The 23,005-nt window shown below is 40.6% G+C and overlaps 4 protein-coding genes across 5 annotated transcripts; 3 read left to right on the top strand and 1 right to left on the bottom strand.

Moving 5' to 3' along the window:
- The first annotated feature begins 610 nt into the window (after positions 1 to 610).
- On the top strand, positions 611 to 5,868 carry LOC133973615 (zinc finger protein 41-like). The gene is made up of 3 exons (XM_062411588.1): positions 611 to 895; positions 1,222 to 1,647; positions 3,413 to 5,868. The coding sequence occupies exons 1-3, from the start codon at positions 724 to 726 to the stop codon at positions 4,342 to 4,344; spliced, it is 1,530 nt and encodes a 509-aa protein (XP_062267572.1). The 5' UTR covers positions 611 to 723; the 3' UTR covers positions 4,345 to 5,868.
- Positions 5,869 to 6,447: 579 nt separating this feature from the next.
- Positions 6,448 to 13,917, top strand: LOC133973613 (zinc finger protein 391-like). Of its 2 annotated transcripts, XM_062411584.1 has the most exons (4): positions 6,448 to 6,746; positions 7,063 to 7,488; positions 12,365 to 13,327; positions 13,411 to 13,917. In XM_062411584.1, the coding sequence occupies exons 1-4, from the start codon at positions 6,575 to 6,577 to the stop codon at positions 13,626 to 13,628; spliced, it is 1,779 nt and encodes a 592-aa protein (XP_062267568.1). In that variant the 5' UTR covers positions 6,448 to 6,574; the 3' UTR covers positions 13,629 to 13,917. The 2 variants fall into 2 exon arrangements, with proteins under 2 accessions (XP_062267568.1, XP_062267569.1); XM_062411585.1 differs by having other exon boundaries at positions 6,449 to 6,746; positions 12,365 to 13,551.
- Positions 13,918 to 14,392: 475 nt separating this feature from the next.
- On the top strand, positions 14,393 to 18,349 carry LOC133973617 (gastrula zinc finger protein XlCGF28.1-like). Its single transcript, XM_062411589.1, has 2 exons — positions 14,393 to 14,652; positions 16,772 to 18,349. The coding sequence occupies exons 1-2, from the start codon at positions 14,634 to 14,636 to the stop codon at positions 18,118 to 18,120; spliced, it is 1,368 nt and encodes a 455-aa protein (XP_062267573.1). The 5' UTR covers positions 14,393 to 14,633; the 3' UTR covers positions 18,121 to 18,349.
- Positions 18,350 to 19,714: 1,365 nt separating this feature from the next.
- Positions 19,715 to 22,522, bottom strand: LOC133973621 (oocyte zinc finger protein XlCOF6.1-like). The gene is made up of 2 exons (XM_062411594.1): positions 22,287 to 22,522; positions 19,715 to 21,594 (listed from the first exon to the last, which is right to left on the bottom strand). The coding sequence occupies exons 1-2, from the start codon at positions 22,366 to 22,368 to the stop codon at positions 20,411 to 20,413; spliced, it is 1,266 nt and encodes a 421-aa protein (XP_062267578.1). The 5' UTR covers positions 22,369 to 22,522; the 3' UTR covers positions 19,715 to 20,410.
- Positions 22,523 to 23,005: the final 483 nt, after the last annotated feature.

The following is a 23,005-nucleotide window of genomic DNA, read 5'->3' as shown; positions in this document are numbered from 1 at the left end:
GTACGATTTCTCTCCTCTTTCTCACTGTGGAAATGCTTTTGTAATTTAAGGTCGTTCTTATCACACAGATGAATGTTCATTTTCCATAAAGTTTTGTTTTAATTAGATATTTAATGATATAAAAGACGTTGAAATATCATGATTGACAGCAGAGACTGACTGGTGATTGGTTGAGTTTATGATTTGGCTGCAGAGCTGATCAGCAGAATCTCAACACTGAGGCTCCACACCACGAACACTACTGCTCAGACTCTGACTCCAAATAACATAGAAAGACCAAAATGGCATCAATTGCATCCAACATATTTTACCTCCCTTTGTGTGAAAGTGGAGAGAGTGGACTTCTGTCATCCATCTCTATTTACAGTCTGTGATACCGAAATAAATAGACATGTACAGTATGATGACTGGTCTATGTCAGGCTGAATTCTGTCACTATAATTTAACTCTGTATAACAACTAATAAAAACTTATTGTAATCCAACATTGGTGTGAATGTACAGAGACAGGTTCCCACATCTGTCGTAGGGGGCGCTATAACCATTTGAGCTATGAAGATACCAAGTTGACCCTGTTTCTCTCGGACCTTCACAGTGTGACACCCATCGGAAGTAAATAGACAGCGCCGGCCGCATTAGCTAGTAGGTGCATTATAGCAGTTATCTGGAAGACAGTAGTGTGGTCGTGTCTCGGGTGAATGTTCTAGTAGTGGACGGAGCAGTGATGTCTTCGGTTCAGTATTTGAGAGAGTTTATCAGCGAGCGACTAACAGCTGCTGCTGAGGAGATATTCACGGTCTTTGAAAAAACCATCGTCCAGTACGAAGAAGAGGTCGATCGTCAGCGCAGACTGCTGGAGACCGTTTTGAAACCTGAAATAAAGCTGCACAGGATCGGTCAGTACAACCAGAGTGTGGCTGACATTGGACTTGTTTCTCTGAGTTTGCTGTGTTTGTAGTCTGGAGGGAGAAAACAATGCGAGTCACTTTATTTTGTTGCTCTCATGAATAAAATGGTGTTCATAAAATTAAAAGTTTATTTCAACACCATAAATAATTGATTGACACATTAAACCCTCACCCAAAAATACGGCGTGCTAAAACCGGATGAGCAGTTAGTATTCTTCCTTATCTTTCACAGTAATTTTCAAATCACAAACTAAATTGACTTTATTTTAACATCACAGTTTTAACCTCTGTCTTGTGTCTCTTTGTTCCTCCAGAGCTCCCACAGCAGCATGTCTGTAAGGAGGATGAGGTTCTCACTGACCAGCAGCTCTGTCCCCAGGAGAGGAACTCCAGTCTGGACCAAGAGGAACAAGAACCTCCACAGATAAAAGAGGAACAGGAGGAAATGTTCACCAGTCAGGAGGGAGAGCAGCTTGTACTGAAGCAGGAGACTGAAACCTGCATGTTGATTCCTTATTGTGAGGAGAGTGACCATAAAGAACCAGAGGGTGAGCACCAGGTCCTCTCTCACAACTCTCCTGTAGCTGCAAGCCACGATCAGAACAGAAGAAAACATATGGATTCAGAATCAACAGGAAATGAAGAACCAAATCCACCGATGAGTTTTTATGAAAATAAAAGTCCTGGTTACAATGTGGACAACTCTTCCAAATCAGAGATTAACTATAATACTCACACAGGTAAAAAGTCTTTCAAATGTGACACTTGTGGAAAAACTTTTGTTTATAAGTATAATTTGAAGATTCATCTAAGAACACACACGGGTGAAAAACCGTATTCATGCAAAACATGTAGGAAAACTTTTGGACGTAGTGATGAATTGAAGGTCCACATGAGAATTCACACTGGTGAGAAGCCATATTGTTGCCAAACTTGTGGTAAATGTTTTGTAAGTAGTAGTAATTTGAAAGTCCATGTGAGGTTTCACACTGGTGAGAAGCCTTTTTCGTGCAAAATATGTCAAAAACGTTTCGTGAAAAGTGGTGATTTGAAGGTTCATGTGAGGTTTCACACTGGTGAGAAGCCTTTTTTGTGCAAAACATGTCAGAAAAGTTTTGTAATGAGTGGTGATTTGAAAGTCCATATGAGAATTCACACTGGTGAGAAGCCATATTCTTGCCAAACATGTGGGAAAACGTTTGGACGTAGTGATGAATTGAAATTCCACATTAGAACTCACAGTTGAGAAGCCACATTCTTATGAAACATTTATGAAATGTTTTTGAACTAGATGAAATTCTATCGCACTATGGGGCAAAGATATTATTTGACATATTAGGAAATCATACAAGATGAATTTGTCTTTAAAATTTATGTTCGAGTAGTTTTCATTACATCCAAATGATCGACATATTTTGCCTTCAAATGTGAAACAAACTCATGTAGTAGATATAGTGGCTCTATGAAATGTGCCACTTAAAGAAACTTGTATTTTATTTACTAGAATATTTCTTTCAATGCTGGTTCCTCAGACTGATGTTCACGATTGGATGTTTTACAACTAATAAAATCTCGTTGTAAATTCCAAGATTGCTGTGAATCTACACAAGCAGGTTCCCACATCTGTCAGAAAGGGGGTACTATAAACATTTGAGATGTGAAGATAAAGCTGACCCATCAAAGTTGGCCATATTCTTGACAATTTGGAATTTTTGGAAGGTAGCAAGTCAAAGTTATTTAAAACTCCACATGAGAACTCACACTGGGTAAAGATACTTTTCTTTGACACATTTGGAAAAAATATGAATTGAACGTGTCCTTAAACTGTCTATTATAAAAAAAAATGTATCGTCATTTTAGTTACGTGATAAAAGACAAAATAATGGTTCTCTTCTGGAAGTTTACAGATAGCGCTAGCAGCATTTGCTCAGTTCACATTAGCAGTTAGCTGGAAGACAGTAGTGTGATCGTGTCTGGTAAATATTCAAGTAGTGGACGGAGCAGTGATGTCTTCGGTTCAGTATTTGAGAGAGTTTATCAGCGAGCGACTAACAGCTATTGCTGAACAGATATTCACAGTCTTTGAAAAAACCATCGTCCAGTACGAAGAAGAGGTCGATCGTCAGCGCAGACTGCTGGAGACCGTTTTGAAACCTGAAATAAAGCTGCACAGGATCGGTCAGTACAACCAGAGTGTGGCTGACATTGGACTTGTTTCTCTGAGTTTGCTGTGTTTGTAGTCTGGAGGGAGAAAACACTGCATGCTACTTTATTTTGTTGCTCTCATTAATAAAATGGTGTTCATATAATTAAAAGTTGATTTCAATAACATAAATGATTGAGTGACATATTAAACCCTCACACAACAATATGTGGGGATAAAACCGGAGGAGCAGTCAGTATTGTTCCTCTTCTTTCACAGTAATTTTTCATTTCACAAACTAAATTGGCTTTATTTTAACATCACATTCGTAACCCCTGTCTTTTGTCACTTTGTTCCTCCAGAGCTCCCACAGCAGCATGTCTGTAAGGAGGAGGAGGTTCTCACTGACCAGCAGCTCTGTCACCAGGAGAGGAGCTCCAGTCTGGACCAAGAGGAACAAGAACCTCCACAGATTAAAGAGGAACAGGAGGAAATGTGCACCAGTCAGGAGGGAGAGCAGCTCGTACTGAAGCAGGAGACTGAAACCTGCATGTTGACTCCTCATGGTGAGGAAAGTGACCACAGAGAACCAGAGGGTGAACACCAGGTCCTCTCTCACAACTCTCCTGTAGCTGAGAGCCAAGATCAGAACAGAAGAAAACATTTGGATTCAGAATCAACAGGAAATGACGAACCAAACCCACAGAAGAGTTTTCATGAAAACCTGAGTCACATTAGCAATGTAGACAACTCTCCCAAATCAGAGAGAAACTCTAATACTCACAAAGTTAAAAAGTCTTTCAAATGTGACACTTGTAGAAAAACGTATGTTAGTAAGTATAAATTGAAGATTCATCTGAGAACACACACGGGTGAACAACCTTATACATGCAAAATATGCACGAAAAGATTTGTAAGGAGTTTTGATTTGAAGGTTCATATGAGAATTCACACTGGTGAAAAGCCATATTCCTGCCAAACCTGTGGGAAAAGGTTCGGACGTAGTAATCAATTGAAAATCCACTTGAGAACTCACACTGGGGAGAAGCCATATTCTTGCCAAACATGTACAAAACGTTTTGTATGTAGTAGTCATTTGAAGGTCCATGTGAGGTTTCACACAGGTGAGAAGCCATATTCATGCAAAATATGTCAGAAAGGTTTTGTAAGGAGTTGTCATTTGAAGGTTCATATGAGAACTCACACTGGTGAGAAGCCATATTGTTGCCAAACTTGTGGGGAAAGTTTTGGACGTAGTGATCAATTGAAAGTCCACATTAGAACTCACAGTTGAGAAGCCACATTCTTGCGAAACTTTTATGAAATGTTTAGGAAGTAGTGGGATCTTCAAAGTCCAGATGATGGCTCCCATGTCAGAAGCCGTACACCTGCATTATCTGTGGGATAAGGTTGAGAGTTAATGGAAATTGTACATTAACACAACTCATGTAGTAGATGTAGCGGCTCTATGAAATGTGCCTCATAAAGAAACTTGCATTTCCTTAATCATAATATTTCTTTCAATATTTGTTCCTAAGACTGATGTTCCTGATCTAGATGTATTACAACTACTAAAATCTAATTGTAAATTCCAACATTGCTGTGAATCTACAGAGGCAGGTTCCCAAATCTGTCAGAAGGGGGGTACTATAAAAATTTGAGATGTGAAGATAAAGCTGACTCATAAAAGTTGGCCATGTTCTAGACAATGATGGATTTTTCGCAGTTTAGTAAGTCAAAGTTAATTAAAACTCCACATGGGAACTCACACTGTTGAGAAGCTGTTTTCCTGCAAGATCTGTGGGAGAAGATTCACACAGAAGAACACATGAGAGAGCTCTTAGTGAATGACTAATGGTCCAGATGAGAAGAGTTCACACTGGTGAGAATTCCTTTCACTGTAACACCTCTCTGGGTAAAAATACTTTTCTTTGACACATTTGGAAATCATACGAGTTGAACGTGTCCTTAAAATCTATATTCGTGATCAAAATAATATTTTAACATTATTATTGTTGTTGCTGTTATTCAATTTAAGAAAAATAATATTTCTCTACCGGTCTGTAAGTTATACAGAAGGGGGGTACTTCTGTATAACTTGCGGTCTGTATAAGTTATACAGACCGCACTAGCAGCGTTTGCTCAGAGCATGTTAGCAGTTAGCTGGAAGACGGTAGTGTGGTTATGCCTCGGGTAAATATTCAAGTTGTGGATGGAGCACTGATGTGGTGAGAGGCCATTTTCATGCTAAATGTGTCTGAGACATTTATAAGGAGTTATGATTTGAAGGTTCATATGAGAATTCACACTGGTGAGAAGCCATATTGTTGTAAAATATGTCACAAAAGGTTTGGACAAAGTGCTCAGGTGAATTACCAGGTGAGGGGCCACAGGTGAGAGGCAATCTTCTTGCCAAAGATGTGGGGAAAGTCATCACATTGTGATGTATTGAGTGTTCACATGAGAACTCAAACATGTGAGCAGTCTCCAACACGTGATAAAGCTTCTCTTAATTTACACACATGAAAAGTAATTTAAAGTTTTATACAGGTAAAAATGTATGTGTTTACAAAACAAGGATGTATATAGGTTTAGTGTTAATGAAGATGATAAATGATCTGAGGCTGTCCAGCCATCCTGCAACTACGTCCTTTTCACGAACATGTTCTTTAACTCACTGTATTTTTTTCTTTATCATATTGATATAATTTGTATAATTTCAGTCTGCAGAGAAAAACCAACTCATGTAGTAGATGCTCTATGCTCCTTTATGAAATTTGCCACATGAATAAATTTATATTTTAATGACTACAATATTTCTTTCAATGCTGGTTCGTTGAACTGATGTTCCTATTTTGATGGATTGAATAATGAGGGTAATTATGAGAACGGCTCATTTATATCATTTTTAACAATGACAATATATATGTGCCTATTTTAAGCTGTGAATTCATCACTGCCCACAAATTACCATGTGTTCTGAACATTGACACAGCTACATACAAACATGGAAACAATAAAGGAGTTCTTTATAACTTACCTTCAGAATCAACATTATCCAACAATTTACCCTAAAATTACAGCTTCAAAATCATGTGGTCTGGTTTCATTACAATTATGTTCATCAACATATATTTTTCTGTCTTTTTTGACAATGTTAACTCAACGTAGCATCGTAAATAAAGGAATGTATGATTTGTCTTCTCTTTCTCACAGTTGAAAGGTTGCTGTCATTTAAGGTCGTTCTTATCACACAGATGAATCTTCATTTTCCCATAAAGTTATGTTTTAATTCGATATTTGATGATAAAAAAGACGTTGAAACGTCATGATTGAGAGCAGAGCCTGACTGGTGAAGATAAATAGTTTACCCTGTCTCTGTCGGACCTTTACAGTGTGACACCCACCGGAAGTAAACAGACAGCGCTAGCAGAATTAGCTAGTAGGTGCACGTTAGCAGTTAGCTGGAAGACAGCAGTGTGGTCGTGTCACGGGTGAATGTTCAAGTAGTGGACGGAGCAGTGATGTCTTCGGTTCAGTATTTGAGAGAGTTTATCAGCGAGCGACTAACAGCTGCTGCTGAGGAGATATTCACGGTCTTTGAAAAAACCATCGTCCAGTACGAAGAAGAGGTCGATCGTCAGCGCAGACTGCTGGAGACCGTTTTGAAACCTGAAATAAAGCTGCACAGGATCGGTCAGTACAACCAGAGTGTGGCTGACATTGGACTTGTTTCTCTGAGTTTGCTGTGTTTTTAGTCTGGAGGGAGAAAACACTGCGAGTCACTTTATTTAGTTGCTCTCGTAAATAAAATGGTATTAAAAAAATGATTTCAACAACATAAATGATTGAGTGACATATTAAATCCTCACACAACAATATGTGAGGATAAAACCGGAGGAGCCATTAATATTGGCCTCCTCTTTTAAGTAATTGTCAAACCTGAAACTAAGTTGTTTTTATTTTAACATCACAGTTTTGACCTCTGTCTTTTGTCTCTTTGTTCCTCCAGAGCTCCCACAGCAGCATGTCTGTAAGGAGGAGGAGGTTCTCACTGACCAGCAGCTCTGTCACCAGGAGAGGAACTCCAGTCTGGACCAAGAGGAAAAAGAACCTCCACAGATTAAAGAGGAACAGGAGGAAATGTGCACCAGTCAGGAGGGAGAGCATCTCGTACTGAAGCAGGAGACGGAAACCTGCATGTTGACTCCTCATGGTGAGGAAAGTGACCATAGAGAAATAGAGGGTGAGCACCAGGTCCTCTCTCACAACTCTCCTGTAGCTGAGAGCCAAGATCAGAACAGAAGAAAACATATGGATTCAGAATCAACACGAAATGAAGAACCAAACCCACAGAAGAGTTTTCCTGCAAACAGGAGTCACAGTAACAATATGGACAACTCTCCCAAATCAGAGATTAACTCTAATACTCAAACAGGTAAAAAGTCTTTCAAATGTGACACTTGTGGAAAAACGTATGTGTGTAAGTATAATATGAAGATTCATCTAAGAACACACATGGGTGAAAAACCTTATACATGCAAAATATGCACGAAAGGATTTGTAAGGAGTTTTGATTTGAAGGTTCATATGAGAATTCACACTGGTGAGAAGCCATATTCTTGCCAAACATGTGGGAAAAGGTTTGGACGTGCTGATGAATTGAAAATCCACCTGAGAACTCACACCGGTGAGAAGCCGTATTCCTGCCAAACATGTGGGAAAAGTTATGTAAGTAGTAGTAGACTAACAGCCCATGTGAGGTTTCACACTGGTGAGAAGCCATTTTCGTGCAAAATATGTCAGAAACGTTATAAAAGGAGTTATGAGTTGAAGGTTCATATGAGAATTCACACTGGTGAGGAGCCATATTGTAAAATATGTCAGAAAACGTTTGTACATAGTGATAAATTGAGAGTCCACATGGCAATTCACACTGGTGAGAAGCCATATTCTTGCCAAACTTGTGGGAAAAGGTGTGGACGTAGTCATGACTTGAGAGTCCACATGAGAATTCACACTGGTGAGAAGCCATATACTTGCCAAACATGTGGGAAAAGGTTTGGACGTAGTGATGAATTGAAAATCCACCTGAGAATTCACACCGGTGAGAAGCCATATTCTTGCAAAAAATGTGGGGAAGGGTTTGGAGGTGGTGATGAATTGAAAATCCACCTGAGAGCTCACACAGATGAGAAGCCATTTTCGTGCAAAATATGTCAGAAACATTTTGTAATTAGAAGCAAATTGAAAATCCATATGAGGATTCACACTGGTGAGAAGCCATATTCTTGCAAAACATGTGGTAAAAGTTTTGGACGTAGTGATCATTTGAAAGTCCATATTAAAACTCACAGTTGAGAAGCCACATTCTTGCGAAACAATTCTGAATTATTTTGAAAGTAGTGGGATCTTGAAAGTCCAGATGATGGCTCACATGTCAGAAGCCGTAAACCTGCATTATCTGTGGGAGAAGTTTAGAGTTAATACACAATGGAAATTGTACATTAACACAACTCATGAAGTAGATGTAGCCACTCTATGAAATGTCCATCAGAAAGAAACTTGTATTTTATTAAATATAATATTTCTTTCAATGCTTGTTCCTCAGACTGATGTTTCCGATTTGATGTATTACAACTAATAAAATCTCATTGTAAATTTCCAAATTCGCGTGAATCTACAGAGGCGGGCTCCTACATTTGTCAGAAACGAGTCACCATAAACATTTGAGAAGTGAAGATAGAGCTGACCCATCAAAGTTGGCCATATTCTTGACAATATGGGATTTTTTTGCAGTTCAGTAAGTCGTCATTTACAACTCTACATCTCTCCCAGAGGATCTGAACACTTTTTATGCTTTGAGAGTAACTTCCAGGCTGCAGAGATCGAAGAGACCCAGGAGGACCGCTGACCCCCAGTCATATCCAGGGAAGACGTGTGGAAATCTCTCAACCGGATCAATACACGCAAGGCACCTGGACCTGATCGGATCCCCGGCCGAGCTCTCAAGGTGTGTGCAGATCAGCTGGCAGATGTGTTCAAAGACATCTTCATCCTGTCACTGCTCCAGTCTGTAGTCCCCGCATGTTTTAAGAAGACCATCATTGTCCCTGTTCCCAAAAAAACAAAAATCCTCTGCCTGAATGACTACCGCCCAGTAGCACTTACTTCTATCATCATGAAGTGCTTTGACCGGCTGGTCCAACCCTTCATCACCTCCCTCCTCCCTGACTCTGTGGACCCTCTTCAGTTTGCCTACAGGTCAAATAGGTCGACTGCAGATGCCATCTCCCTCACCCTCCACCCTGCCCTCTCCCACCTGGACCAGAGGGACACATATGTGAGAATGCTATTCATCGACTACAGTTCAGCATTCAACACCATCGCGCCCCTGAAGCTCGTCACCAAGCTCAGAGACTTTGGGCTCAACATCGCCCTCCTTGAATGGATACCGAACTTCCTGACGGGCAGACCACAGGCGGTGCGGATCGGCAGCACCACATCCTCCACCCTGACTCTCAACACCGATGCCCCCCAGGGCTGCATGCTCAGTCCCCTTCTGTATCCCCTGTTCACGCATGACTGCGTGGCCACCCACAGCTCCAACACCGTCGTTAAGTTTGCTCATGACACCACTGTCATAGGCCGGATCACCAGCGACGATTAGAAGGCCTACAGAGCGGAGGTCAGAGCCCTGACATCTTGGTGCCAGGACAACAACCTCCATCTCAACGTCAGCAAAACGAACGAGCTGATCCTGGACTACAGGAAGTGACGAGGAGAAGAACACGCCCCCCTCTCCATCAACGGGACCACGTTGGCGCGAGTCAGCAGCTTCAAGTTCCTCGGGGTCCACATCACTGATGACCTGACCTGGACCCATCATACACACTCCATCAGGAAGAAGGCCAGACATCGGCTCTTCTTCCTCCGCAGGCTGCAGAGGCTCCAAATGGACTCCAGGATACAGGTGCACCATAGAGGGCATCCTGACTGTCTGCATCACTGCCTGGTATGGCAGCTGCACTGCCCTGAACCGTAAGGCTTTACAGAGGGTGGTGAAGTCTGCCCAGCACATCACCAGGACAGCGCTACAATCCATAGAGGACCTCTACACCCAGTGGTGCAGGAAGAAGAGCAGCCTGATTATTAAAGACCCCTTTCACCCCAGACATAAGCATTTTTGCCTGCTGCCGTCTGGCTGACAGTACCGCAGCATCCAGGTCAGCACCACCAGGCCCAGAGACAGTTTCATCCCCCAGGCCATAAGACTTTTAAACTCCTGCAATCTGCAAGAGACCCAGATGAATGTTAATTTTTCCATAAAGTTTTGTTTTTATTCAATTTTTAATGATATAAAAGACGTTGAAACGTCATGATTGACAGCAGAGACTGACTGGTGATTGGTTGAGTTTATGATTTGGCATTAGAGCTGATCAGCAGGATCTCAACACTGAGGCTCCACAACACGATCACTACTCAAATCAAATCAATCAAAGGGTAAAGGAGTGGGGAATATTGAATAAAATAATATGAATATATGTATAACATATAACATAGTCAAATTAAAGTCAAAGTTAAATGAAGCAGCAGTATACAGGGTGAAGAAGTGGGGAATATTAAATAAAATGAAAATATGTGGAGTAAGTGTATTTGTATGAGTGTGGGAGCAGAATGTACATGGTGACTGTTAAGGGGGTCAGTGTTGATTGTTCAGAAGCCTGATGGCCTGGGGGTAGAAGCTGTTTGTGAGTCTGGTAGTCCGTGCTCGGATGCTCCGGTAATGTCTGCCAGACGGCAACAGTGTGAGAAGTCCACAGCCTGGATGGCTGCTCAGACTCTGACTCCAAATAACATAGAAAGATCAAAATGGCATCAATTGCATCCAACACATTTTACCTCCCTTTGTGTGAAAGTGGAGAGAGTGGAGTTCTGTCATCCATCTTTATTTACAGTCTGTGATACCGAAATAAATATACATGTACAGTATGATGACTGCTCTATGTCATGCTGAATTCTGTCAATATGATTTAACTCTGTATTACAACTAATAGAAATTTATTGTAATCCAACATTGTTGTGAATGAACAGAGGCAGGTTCCCACATCTTTCGGAGGGGGCGCTATAACCATTTGAACTATGAAGATGACAAGTTGACCCTGTCTCTGTCGGACATTCACAGTGTGACACCCACCGGAAGTAAACAAAGACTGCGCCGGCAGCACTATCTAGTTGCATGTTAGCAGTTATCTGGAAGACGGTAGTGTGGTCGTGTCTCGGGTGAATGTTCTAGTAGTGGACGGAGCAGTGATGTCTTCAGTTCAGTATTTGAGAGAGTTTTTTTTTTTTTTTTTTTTTTTTTTTTCGATATTGTTGTTTTTTATATTGATGTTTATATTGCTCTATATTGTTGTTTTTATATTGTTGTTTGTAAAGTGCACCAACCACACCAAGGCAATTTCCTGTATGTGAAAATATACAAGGCAATAAAAAGAATTCTGATTCTGATTCTGATTCTGACTAACAGCTGCTGCTGAGGAGATATTCACGGTCTTTGAAAAAACCATCGTCCAGTACGAAGAAGAGGTCGATCGTCAGCGCAGACTGCTGGAGACCGTTTTGAAACCTGAAATAAAGCTGCACAGGATCGGTCAGTACAACCAGAGTGTGGCTGACATTGGACTTGTTTCTCTGAGTTTGCTGTGTTTGTAGTCTGGAGGGAGAAAACAATGCGAGTCACTTTATTTTGTTGCTCTCATGAATAAAATGGTGTTCATAAATTTAAAAGTTGATTTCAACAACATAAATGATTCAGTGACACATTAAACCCTCACACAACAATATGTGGTGCAAAACCCTGAGAAGTCGTCAGTATTTTTCCTTATCTTTCACAGTAAGTGTCAAATAGGAGAGGCGGTGGTCTAGTGACAGAAACTTGGACTATGGGCAGAGAAGGTCTCTGGTTCGTCTCTGGTTCGACTCCACGGAGAGACAACAAAAGACGAACCTTGATTGATCTGTCCAAAAATCCAAGAGTCTCCCTACCCTGTCTTCTGCCCCTGAGCAATGCACCTTACTCCCCCAACATCTGCTCCAGAGCGCCGTACATGGTCGCTCACTGCTCTGTGTGTCCTGCACCAGATTGGTCAAAAGCAGATATTAAATTTCCCTACCTGCATGAGTGTGCATTTGCATGTCTGTGCATGTGTTTGGGATGAATAAATGTATCTAAATCTTAAATCTGAAACTAAATTGTCTTTATTTTAACATCACATTCGTAACCTCTGTCTTGTGTCTCTTTGTTCCTCCAGAGCTCCCACAGCAGCATGTCTGTAAGGAGGAGGAGGTTCTCACTGACCAGCAACTCTGTCACCAGGAGAGGAACTCCAGTCTGGACCAAGAGGAACAAGAACCTCCACAGATTAAAGAGGAACAGGAGGAAATGTGCACCAGTCAGGAGGGAGAGCAGCTCGTACTGAAGCAGGAGACTGAAACCTGCATGTTGACTCCTCATGGTGAGGAAAGTGACAACAGAGAACCAGACAGTGAGCACCTCCTCTCTCACAACTCTCCTGTAGCTGAGAGCCAAGATCAGAACAGAAGAAAATATATGGATTCAGAATCAACAGGAAATGAAGAACCAAACCCACAGAAGAGTTTTCATGAAAACAGGAGTCACAGTAGCAATGTGGACAACTCTCCCAAATCAGAGATTAACTATAATACTCAAACAGGTAGAAAGTCTTTCAAATGTGACACTTGTAGAAAAACGTATGTATGCAAGCATAAATTGAAGATTCATCTGAGAACACACACAGGTGAAAAACCTTATTTATGCAAAATATGTCATAAAGGATTTGTAAGGAATGGTGATCTGAAAGTCCACATGAGAATTCACACTGGTGAGAAGCCATATTCTTGCCAAACATGCGAGAAAAGTTTTAGACTTAGTGATGAATTGAAAGTCCACATTAGAACTCACACTGGTGAGAAGCCATATTCTTGTCAAACATGTACAAAACGTTTTGTAAGGAGTTGTGATTATAAAGTCCACATGAGAATTCACACTGGTGAGAAGCCATATTCTTGCCAAACATGCGAGAAAAGGTTTAGACGTAGTGATGAATTGAAAGTCCACATTAGAACTCACACTGGTGAGAAGCCATATTCTTGTCAAACATGTACAAAACGTTTTGTAAGGAGTTGTGATAATAAAGTCCACATGAGAATTCACACTGGTGAGAAGGCATTTACGTGCAAAATATGTCATAAACGTTTTGTAAGGAGTTTTGATTTGAAAATCCACATGAGAATTCACACTGGTGAGAAGCCATTTACATGCAAATATGTCATAAAGGTTTTGTAAGGAGTGGTGATTTGAAAATCCACCTGAGAACTCACCAAGTTGAGAAGCCATTTTCGTGCAAAATATGTCCGAAATATTTTGTAAGAAGTAGCAAATTGAAAATCCATATGAGGATTCACACTGGTGAGAAGCCATATTCTTGCAAAACATGTGGTAAAAGGTTTGGACGTGGTGATCATTTGAAAGTCCACATTAGAACTCACCGTTGAGAAGCCACATTCTTGCGAAACAATTCTGAATTGTTTTGGAAGTAGTGGGATCTTGAAAGTCCAGATGATGCCTCACATGTCAGAAGCCGTACACCTGCATTATCTGTGGGAGAAGTTTAGAGTTACTACACAATGGAAATTTTACATTAACACAACTCATGTAGTAAATGTAGTAGCTCTATGAAATGTGCCACATAATAAACTTTTATTTTCCTAACTAGAATATTTCTTTCAATTCTGGTTCCTCAGACTGATGTTCCCGATTTGATGTATTATAACTAATAAAATCTAATTGTAAATTCCAACATTGGCGTGAATGTACCGAAGCAGGTTTCCACATCTGTCAGAAGGGGGTACTATAAACATTTGAGATGTCAAGATAAAGCTGACCCATCAAATTAGGCCATATTCTTGACAATGTTGTTTTTTTGGCAGTTCAGTAAGTCGTCATTTACAACTCTACATGAGCACTCACACTGGTGAGAAGCTGTTCGCCTACAATATCAGTGGGAGAAGATTCACACAGCAGAACACATGCGAGAGCTCTCAGTGAATAACTAACGGTCCAGATGAGAAGAGTTCACACTGGTGAGAATTCCTTTCACTGCAATAACTCTGGGTAAAGATACTTTTCTTTGACACATTTGGAAATCATATGAGTTGAAGATATGATATTAATGTTATTATTCTTATTATTGTTTTTTTTTTTCAATAAAAGAACAAATCATGTTTCTCTTCCGGATGTTGACAATGCACCGGAAGTAAACAGACAGCGCTAGCAGCGTTAGCTAGGAGCACGTTAGCCGTTAGCTGTAAGACGGTAGTGTGGTCGTGTCTCGGGTAAATATTAAAGTAGTGAACGCAGCAGTGATGCCTTCGGTTCAGTATTTCAGAGGCTAACAGCTGCTGCTGAGGAGATCTTCACAGTTTGTAGAAAACATCGTCCAGTACGAAGAAGAGGTCGATCGTCAGCGCAGACTTCTGGAGACCGGTTCTAAACCTGACATGGAAGCACACAGCATCGGTCAGTACAGACAGAGTGTTCCACTTGTTTCTTTCTGTTTTCTCCACTCAGACATAACAACAGACCGTTAAACCTCGAATCGATGAACAAATTGACTCCAGTAGCTTTTTTTATTATTTCAAGTTTGTGAAATCTCCATTCTATTTGCTGAAAATGCAACAAAACAGATTTCAAATCCAAACATCAATAGACCAGGTCCAAATAAGTAACCATAGGTTTTATACTAAATTGTTGAATGAAGATCAACATCAATACATTTTTAGGATGAATGCTCCTTTATTGTTGCTATCATAACATCGACCAAAGTTTTCACAAGTATTAAAATAATAATATTTGGTACCAAATATAGCAACTTAACTTTCCCCTTAACCGTCCAATCTGAAACTCACTGCCGTACCTTCATTTTTCTAACCTCCCCATTTTCGTGACATAATTTCCCCTTAGCAATGAGCAGTAACTGAGAAGAGGATGACAGTAAAAACTAAACGCCCTATGTATGCTTCTCAGTTTTGACGGACACGGAAAGATGGACCGCCTTCTTTTCCGTGGAACGCCCTCTCCGAGCTCCAGGGAGAGCTCTTCGTGGAGCTCTGATTTTTCTAACTACACGTCGGAATGGCGGAGAGCCTACGGATAGCCCTTGGCTGTGATTGGTCCGCTAACGACTGCCTTTCGGAATGACATAATTTCCGGACCTCAAACTTCCTGTTTCATTTCATATATCACAATAAACCCAAACACAACTACGATTGTACGATTAATTTGGCAAGTGTGTTAAGCCAGCTGAGTTGTCCAGCTGACGGTGGCTGGTTAAAGCCCTGGCGGCATGTGTACGGTCAGAAACGGTTATAACGAACTTATAAAACAGCGTTAGCGTCCTAGCCACCATGCTCATTGCGGTGGTAACTTTGCAAAAACATGCTGTCATGACTTTAATTCCACGGCTATCATGGCACTGTGGAACTAGCAACGCAGTTACGAAACAAGACCGGGGAACCACTGCTCTAAGAAACAATAACATAGACATTTTGACCCCCTGGGTGTCACCTTATTTTATTTAGTTGCCATCGTACACTGTGTGTGAGGAAAGCCTGGAGGAGGTAAATAGTGAACATGGACTTCTTCTGAGAGCTCATGAGGTAGGCTTCTCTAAGCTTGTCTTTCATTGCGCCACCTACTGTTCTGGCACCGAATTAAATTAAGCACCGGAGAACTATAAATGAAGAAGTGTCCGTCCGATCCGTCCCTAACGGAGTCGGAGAAGCATACAGAGGCCTTAAACAATTATGGATGACCCCTGTCCTGAACGGAGGCAGCTCAGGTTCAGCCACAGCTCCTACTGTCAAACACTGAAAACTATATCTCAGGGAAGAACTGCTGCACGGTTTGTACTCAGTATATTACAAAGAATGGACAAATAGCACATGACCACAAATTGATCTCCATAAAGCGTTATTTCAGTTTTTTCGTGAACCATATTTCTATTATTATTCATACTTTAAATTCTTACAATATTTCCCCCCTCGTGTCTACTTTCTCACGCCACTGGGTCATTTTGTGAATATCCTCTAAGGAGGATAAATAAAAGTGCATCTTATTTTGACAGCGCCCCCTGCAGCCACATATGTTAAGTAATGTTGTTGGGCGCCATGTCCGAGCGATAAAGTGGTTTTCGTGTGGAGTAAAACCAAAGTCATTCACTGTATTGGGTGAAGCTCTTTCTATGTGGTCCCATTCACTAAACTGAAACACAACAGAACTGTGGATATTACCGAGGATCCCTGAACCAGAAGAGCGGTGGCTGCAACAAACCAACCAAACTGTGTTTAGGATTCTTATTATTAAAAAAAAAGGTCCCGGATTATTGGAGATAAACACTTGTTTTCAATAATTTAACTGATTAACAATTCAGCATTTCTCACAGTAGGAGATTAGACTCGCTCCCAACGTTACATAGATCAAGAACGACCATTAAGGGTGAAGATTGGGAGTCATGAAGAGGCTCCACTATCCCTTTTCTAAGTCACTGAGCCATCAAATTAATTTTAAAGTTCCTATTTGTTGGTATTAAGTTGACTATTATTGCTCTTACTTGTCTCTGGTGTCTTTGTTCTTCCAGAGCTCCCACAGCAGCATGTCTGTAAGGAGGAGGAGGTTCTCACTGACCAGCAGCTCTGTCACCAGGAGAGGAGCTCCAGTCTGGACCAAGAGGAACAAGAACCTCCACAGATTAAAGAGGAACAGGAGGAAATTTGCACCAGTCAGGAGGGAGAGCAGCTCGTACTGAAGCAGGAGACTGAAACCTGCATGTTGACTCCTCATTGTGAGGAAAGTGACCACAGAGAACCAGACGGTGAGCACCAGCTCCTGTCTCACAACTATCCTGTAGCTGAGAGCCAAGCTCAGAACAGAAGAAAACATATGGATTCAGAATCAACAAGAAATGAAGAGCCAAAGCCTCAGGATAGTGTTAATGAAAACTGGAGTCACAGTAACAATGTTTACACCTGTCCCATTTCAGAGATTAACTCTAAAACTCAAACAAAGTCTTTCAAATGTGACACTTGTGGAAAAGCTTTTGTGTATGAGAGTCACTTATCAATTCATCTGAGAATCCACACAGGTGAGAAGCCATTTTTATGTAAAATATGTGGAAGAACATTCAGTACAATGTCCACATTAAAAAGGCATATGACAACTCACACAGGTGAGAAGCCATATTCTTGCAAAATATGTTGCAAAAGTTTTGTACGCACTGGCGTCTTGAAAGTCCATATGAGGAGTCACACAGGAGAGAAGCCGTATATTTGCCAAACATGTCAAAAATGCTTTGTAAGTAGTAGTGATTTGAAGGTCCACATGAGAACTCACACAGGAGAGAAGCCTTATACTTGTAAAATATGTCGCAAATGTTTTGTACGTAGTGGCAATTTGAAAGTCCACATGAGAACCCATACAGGTGAGAAGCCATTTTCTTGCGAAAGCTGTGGGAAAAGCTTTAACCACATTTCAGCATTAAGGGAGCATAGGAGATTACACACAGGTGAAAAGCCGTATTCCTGTAAAATATGTCAGAAATGTTTTGTTCGTATTTGTGATTTGAAAATCCATGTGAGAACTCACACAGGTGAGAAGCCATATTCTTGTAAAATATGTCGGAGAAGATTTGTTAGTAGTAGTGATTTGAAAGTCCACATGAGACGTCACACTGGTGAGAAGCCGTATTCTTGCAACACCTGTGGGAAAACGTTTATAGTTAAGTCAGGTTTAAAAGGTCATATGAGCCTGCACACAGGTGAAAAGCTGAATTCTTGCCAAATATGTGAGAAAAGTTTTGTAAGTAGTAGTGGTTTGAAAGTCCACATGAAAATCCACACAGGTGAGAAGCCGTACGCCTGCAACACATGTGGGAAAAGATTCTGTCGTTCGTCAGACATGAAAAGGCATCTAAAAATTCACACAACTTAAAGACAATTGAGCTTTCCAGTGAATATTAATTTGTTATTATACTATAAGTGTTTACAACAGTAATTTTTTATAGTTTGTATGAATATCTTCAAAATCTTTGTAAAAAATTGAGTGCATATCCTAAAAATATAAATGACATTTTAAATGCTTTCCTGTTTTATGTCAGGTATGTGACTGGTTTGTGAAGTCTATGATGTTGATGGAGATTAAATTTGGTTCTGTTGGGTCATCATTCCAAATACAGTCTTATCTTTCTAATTAACTATGATCTGGTTTACCTTCAATTTTATTTTATCGTCCAAGTTCACACATTTGTTTATTAAAATGTGAAACACAAGATGTAGATCTAGGTTTTATGAGATATGCTTTATGAATAAACTTAATTGCTTTTGTAACAAAAGTTGACGGCAAGAATATTGCTTTCAATGCTGGTTTAAACGTATGGACTGAATCATTAGAGGAAGTCTGAGCATCACAATTTCAAGTGGAAGTAATGTATCTGCAATAAATTCTTCCATCTCTGCTCATAAGTTTTCATGCTAAATTGATTGCTTAATAAATCAAAAGTCAATGAAATTTAGCAGGAGAGGAAATAAAATAATTAGAAATTGGTCTGCCATTGGTTGGTTTTCGGTGGGGTTAAGCAGTAACTGCTGAACAAATGTCCATAAAACTTGTGGGAGGGACTGGCATGGGAAACCTTTGTCTTTTTTGTCATTTTTTTTTTTTTTATATGAAATGGCGATTTGGTAGAGCTTCTATAGCACTTTGTAGTTTGAAGAAAAGTTTACTTTCTTGAACTTAATGTAAGTCGCTTTAGATAAAAGCATCTGCTGAATGTAATGTAGTGTAGTTTTGAACGTTTTCCCAGATAATAATGAATGGGACTTAATGCGAGAAATCTGGCATATTTTTTGGACGGATATTTAATTTATAAGTGGTTTCCTCAGGGGAATGTCCACCCTTCGTGGAGGTTTGTTCCAGTCTAGATTCTACGAAAGTAAGCAACCGGCAGCAGAAAAAATCGCGCTGATGTACTGCATTGATGTCGTCCTGTGTTCTCTGTATCTTTCATGTTGTTAGTTCTGATTATTGCGTTAGCTTCAGGGAAATGTCCATAATTGTGTGCGTGTGTGTCCCCTACTCAGCCACGGTTCCTTATGTCCAGGCTATGTACGCTATGGTTGACTGAACCCTAGAATCTTAGATCTTCCTGACGTCCTCGGAATTTTCCAAGACTCCATAACTCAAACTGTCTTCTCCCAACTATATTCTCTGCCTCAACTCGTGTCTCAGCCAATATGAGCCACTGAAGAAATACATCAACACATTTATTTATAGATGTAAAAGCCATGGCTATTGCTTTGGCTGCAATAGTCAGACAGGTCATTGATTGCAGGTCTTCACAAGCAGGAAATTGTTGGCTCTGAGTTTCCCTGTTATAGTGGATGTTCCCATAAAACCATTCAGGACACACATTTTTTTGTGAGCAGTGAAGTAAAAGTAAAGGCTTCATAGATGAGGCCTTAGATTGATGGTGCTCATGATTACCCTCATGATTCAATCCATCAATTTGTGATCATCAGTTTGAAGAACCATCATTGAGAGATATATTCGGTCAAAATTCAGTTTTATTCATATGGTATATTTCATATAGCCAGAAAGAACATCTACAACAACTTGTATGTTTGACATTAGAAGCCTGAAATGATCAAAATTGTATCAATTTGATGTAAAAAACACACTAATTGACAGGATAATCCCACAGTACCACATAATTGATAATCTTTAATATTAAAATCTTTATACAATAAATAACATTTTCACTATAACAATCTTTATATAACATCATACAATTGAGTTTGACATAGTAAAATAAAAAGCTTTCAAGAAATTTACATTTGATGGAAATATCTCTCCAAGATTTGTTAACCAAAAAAGCGCTTATGTCCAACAACAACTTGTTCCAACACAAATCAGTAGGTATCTGTAAGAATATGTCCAACCAATGTGGGCTTTTTGGGGGGATGCCAGGGAGCGTTAAAAGTGTGGTAGGAGCATTTTAAAGTGTTTTTCTGCACAAGGTGACTACTTCACAGGGAATGGGTCCAAATTTAAATCAGAAACCGTTTGGGCTTGTTAAAGGTTGAGTCTCTGATCTTCGTGATCTCCCTTCATATGATCCAAATGTGTCACTTCTAAATATCTTCACCCCAAGTTGTTGCAGTGTGAACTGTGGACTGTCATTTCACAAAGAGCGAAAACTCTCTCGCATGTAAGTACACAACTTTTAATCATTATGAACTCTTACATGCTTCTTCATGTCTGACAACTGATAAAATCTTTTCCCACAAGTATTGCAGGAGTAGGGCTTCTCACCTGTGTGAGATCTCATGTGGACTTTCAAGATGCTACTACGTGCATAACTTTTCCCACATGTTTCACAAGAAAACGGCTTCTCTCCTGTGTGCACGCTCATATGTTTTTTCAAACCTGACTTCTCACGAAATCTTTTCCCACATGTGCTGCAGGGGAATGGCTTCTCACCTGTATGCGTTCGAATGTGGACCTTCAAATCATTAGCACATACAAAACCTTTTCCACATGTTTCACAAGAAAACGGCTGATCTCCTGTGTGCATGCTTATGTGTTTTTTCAAACCTGACTTCTCTCTAAATGTTTTCCCACAGAAGCTGCAGGAGTAAGGCTTGTCACCTGTGTGAGTTCTCATGTGGACTTTCAAAACGCCTTTACTTACAAAACATTTACCACATGTTTCACAAGAGAACGGCTTTTCCCCGGTGTGTACACTCATATGTTTATTCAATGCAGAAATGTCACTGAAACTTTTCCCACAATTTTCGCAAGAATATGGCCTCTCACCTGTATGACTCCTCATGTGGACTTTCAAGACGCCACTACGTCCAAAACTTTTTCCACATATTTTGCAAGGATAGGGCTTCTCGCCTGTGTGAGTTGTCATATGCCTTTTCAGACTGAACACAGTAATGTATGCTTTTCCACATACGATGCATAAATATGGTTTTTCACCTGTGTGGACTCTCATATGTATTTTTAATTGATACTCATACACATAAGCTTTTCCACAAGTGTCACATTTGAAAGACTTTTCACCTGTATGAGTATTAGAGTCAATCTCTGATTCGTTTCTTGATGATCCTAAATGGTTTCTTCTGTTTTGATCTTGATTCTCAACCACAAGAGAGTTGTGAGAGAAGAGCTGATGCTCACTGTGGTACATTCCTTCATAATCGGGAGTCAACATGAAGGCTTCACTCTCCTGCTTCAGTACGAGCTGCTCTCCCTCTTGACCGATCCAGATTTCCTCCTCTTCCTCTTTAATCTGTGGAGGTTTTTGGTCGTCTTGATCCAAACTGGAGTTCCTCTCCTGGTGACAGAGCTGCTGGTCAGTGGGAACCTCCTCCTCCTTACAGACATGTTGCTGTGGAAGCACTGGAGGAACAAAGAGGCACAAGACAGGGGTTACAACTGGGATGCTTGTAGGACAATTAAATGAAGAAACAATAAAAAAGTAGAATTGAGTTCAGACTTTTCTCCACTAAGACAACAGTAGATCCGGTTTGGCTTGGAGATCCCTACAACTAAACTCATCAAACCTAGATGATCAACAGCTTCACTCCAATCAGCTTTGAACGACACATATTATGCCCCTTTTAAACAATTTGAAAATTTCTTGGATTCTCGATAATATGAATGTGATATATGTTGGTCATAATACAATAAAGATGAAGTATCATGATTTGTGCTGAATTCTGCCTCCGAAGACAGAAATGAGTCAATCAGAAGTAAATGCATCATATTATGTGTCTTGGCTGTACAGTGCGTGCCAGGTCTGATGCCTGCTTCAGTCTGAATGAGAAATCAGGCTCAATGGAAGCTTTCCTGCCTTCGATACAGAACTCTGTACTCCTAACGCCCTACAGCGTCTCCTTCACATCTTTACTTGGTCTCGTTACGTTTTCCTTCGGAGTGAATGAACAGAGGTCAGAACAGGAGCAGATGTCCCATCAGGACTGAGGCCACTCGCTGTGTTTGCACTGAAGCTGGAACAGGCCCCGGGTCGACTGCTCTCTGTCTGGAGAAACCTCGGAGTTCACTAGCAGCCACACTGCGGTTGTACAGACCGATTCTGTGAAGCTTGATTTCAGCCTCCATGACGATGCCCAGCAGTCTGCGCTGTCGATCGTCCTCCTGCTCCGAAGACATCGCTGCGTCGTGGACAACCTGAACGTAAACCTGCGACACGACCGCACCAACGACTCCCAGCTAACTGCTAACATCCATGGAGCGAACGCTGCTAGCGCCGCTAGTGCCGCGTACGCTGCTGTGCTTTCTTCGTCTACTTCCGCTGGGTGTTACGCTGTGAAGTTCCGACAGAGCGACAGACTCAGCTCTTTATCTTTCCACCTTCAGACACGAGTCCCTTTAACATGGCACATTTCATAAAGCCACATAGAACATCTTCTTCCAAATGTTTGCTTGTTTCTGAATATCTGCGATCAGACTGGCTCGTCCAACGAACACTTTAACCCAGGATCTGGAATTATATTCTGAATTTGACAGGGAGCCAATGCAGAGGAGCTAGGACAGGAGCAATGATCTCTCCTTCTAGTTCCTGTCAGCATTTTGGACCAGCTGGTGGCTTTGCACAGACCGACTGGGACATCCTGATTATATAGAATTTAAATATGCCATTGGAGAGGTTCATGCAAATCCTTGGCTTTAATGAAATTCTTTACCAAGAGTAAACCCAAGAGAATCCTTAAGTTTACCATAGATAATTGGGCATTACAAAGTTTCAATGAACATAAATGATTCAAAGAAAATTTTAAATCCTCTTACA

Source organism: Platichthys flesus, chromosome 18, assembly GCF_949316205.1.
Source record: "Platichthys flesus chromosome 18, fPlaFle2.1, whole genome shotgun sequence".
In the NCBI taxonomy this organism is placed as follows: domain Eukaryota; kingdom Metazoa; phylum Chordata; class Actinopteri; order Pleuronectiformes; family Pleuronectidae; genus Platichthys; species Platichthys flesus.
Note: the sequence above shows the minus strand (reverse complement) of the source record. Positions and strands in the feature narration are given on the sequence as shown.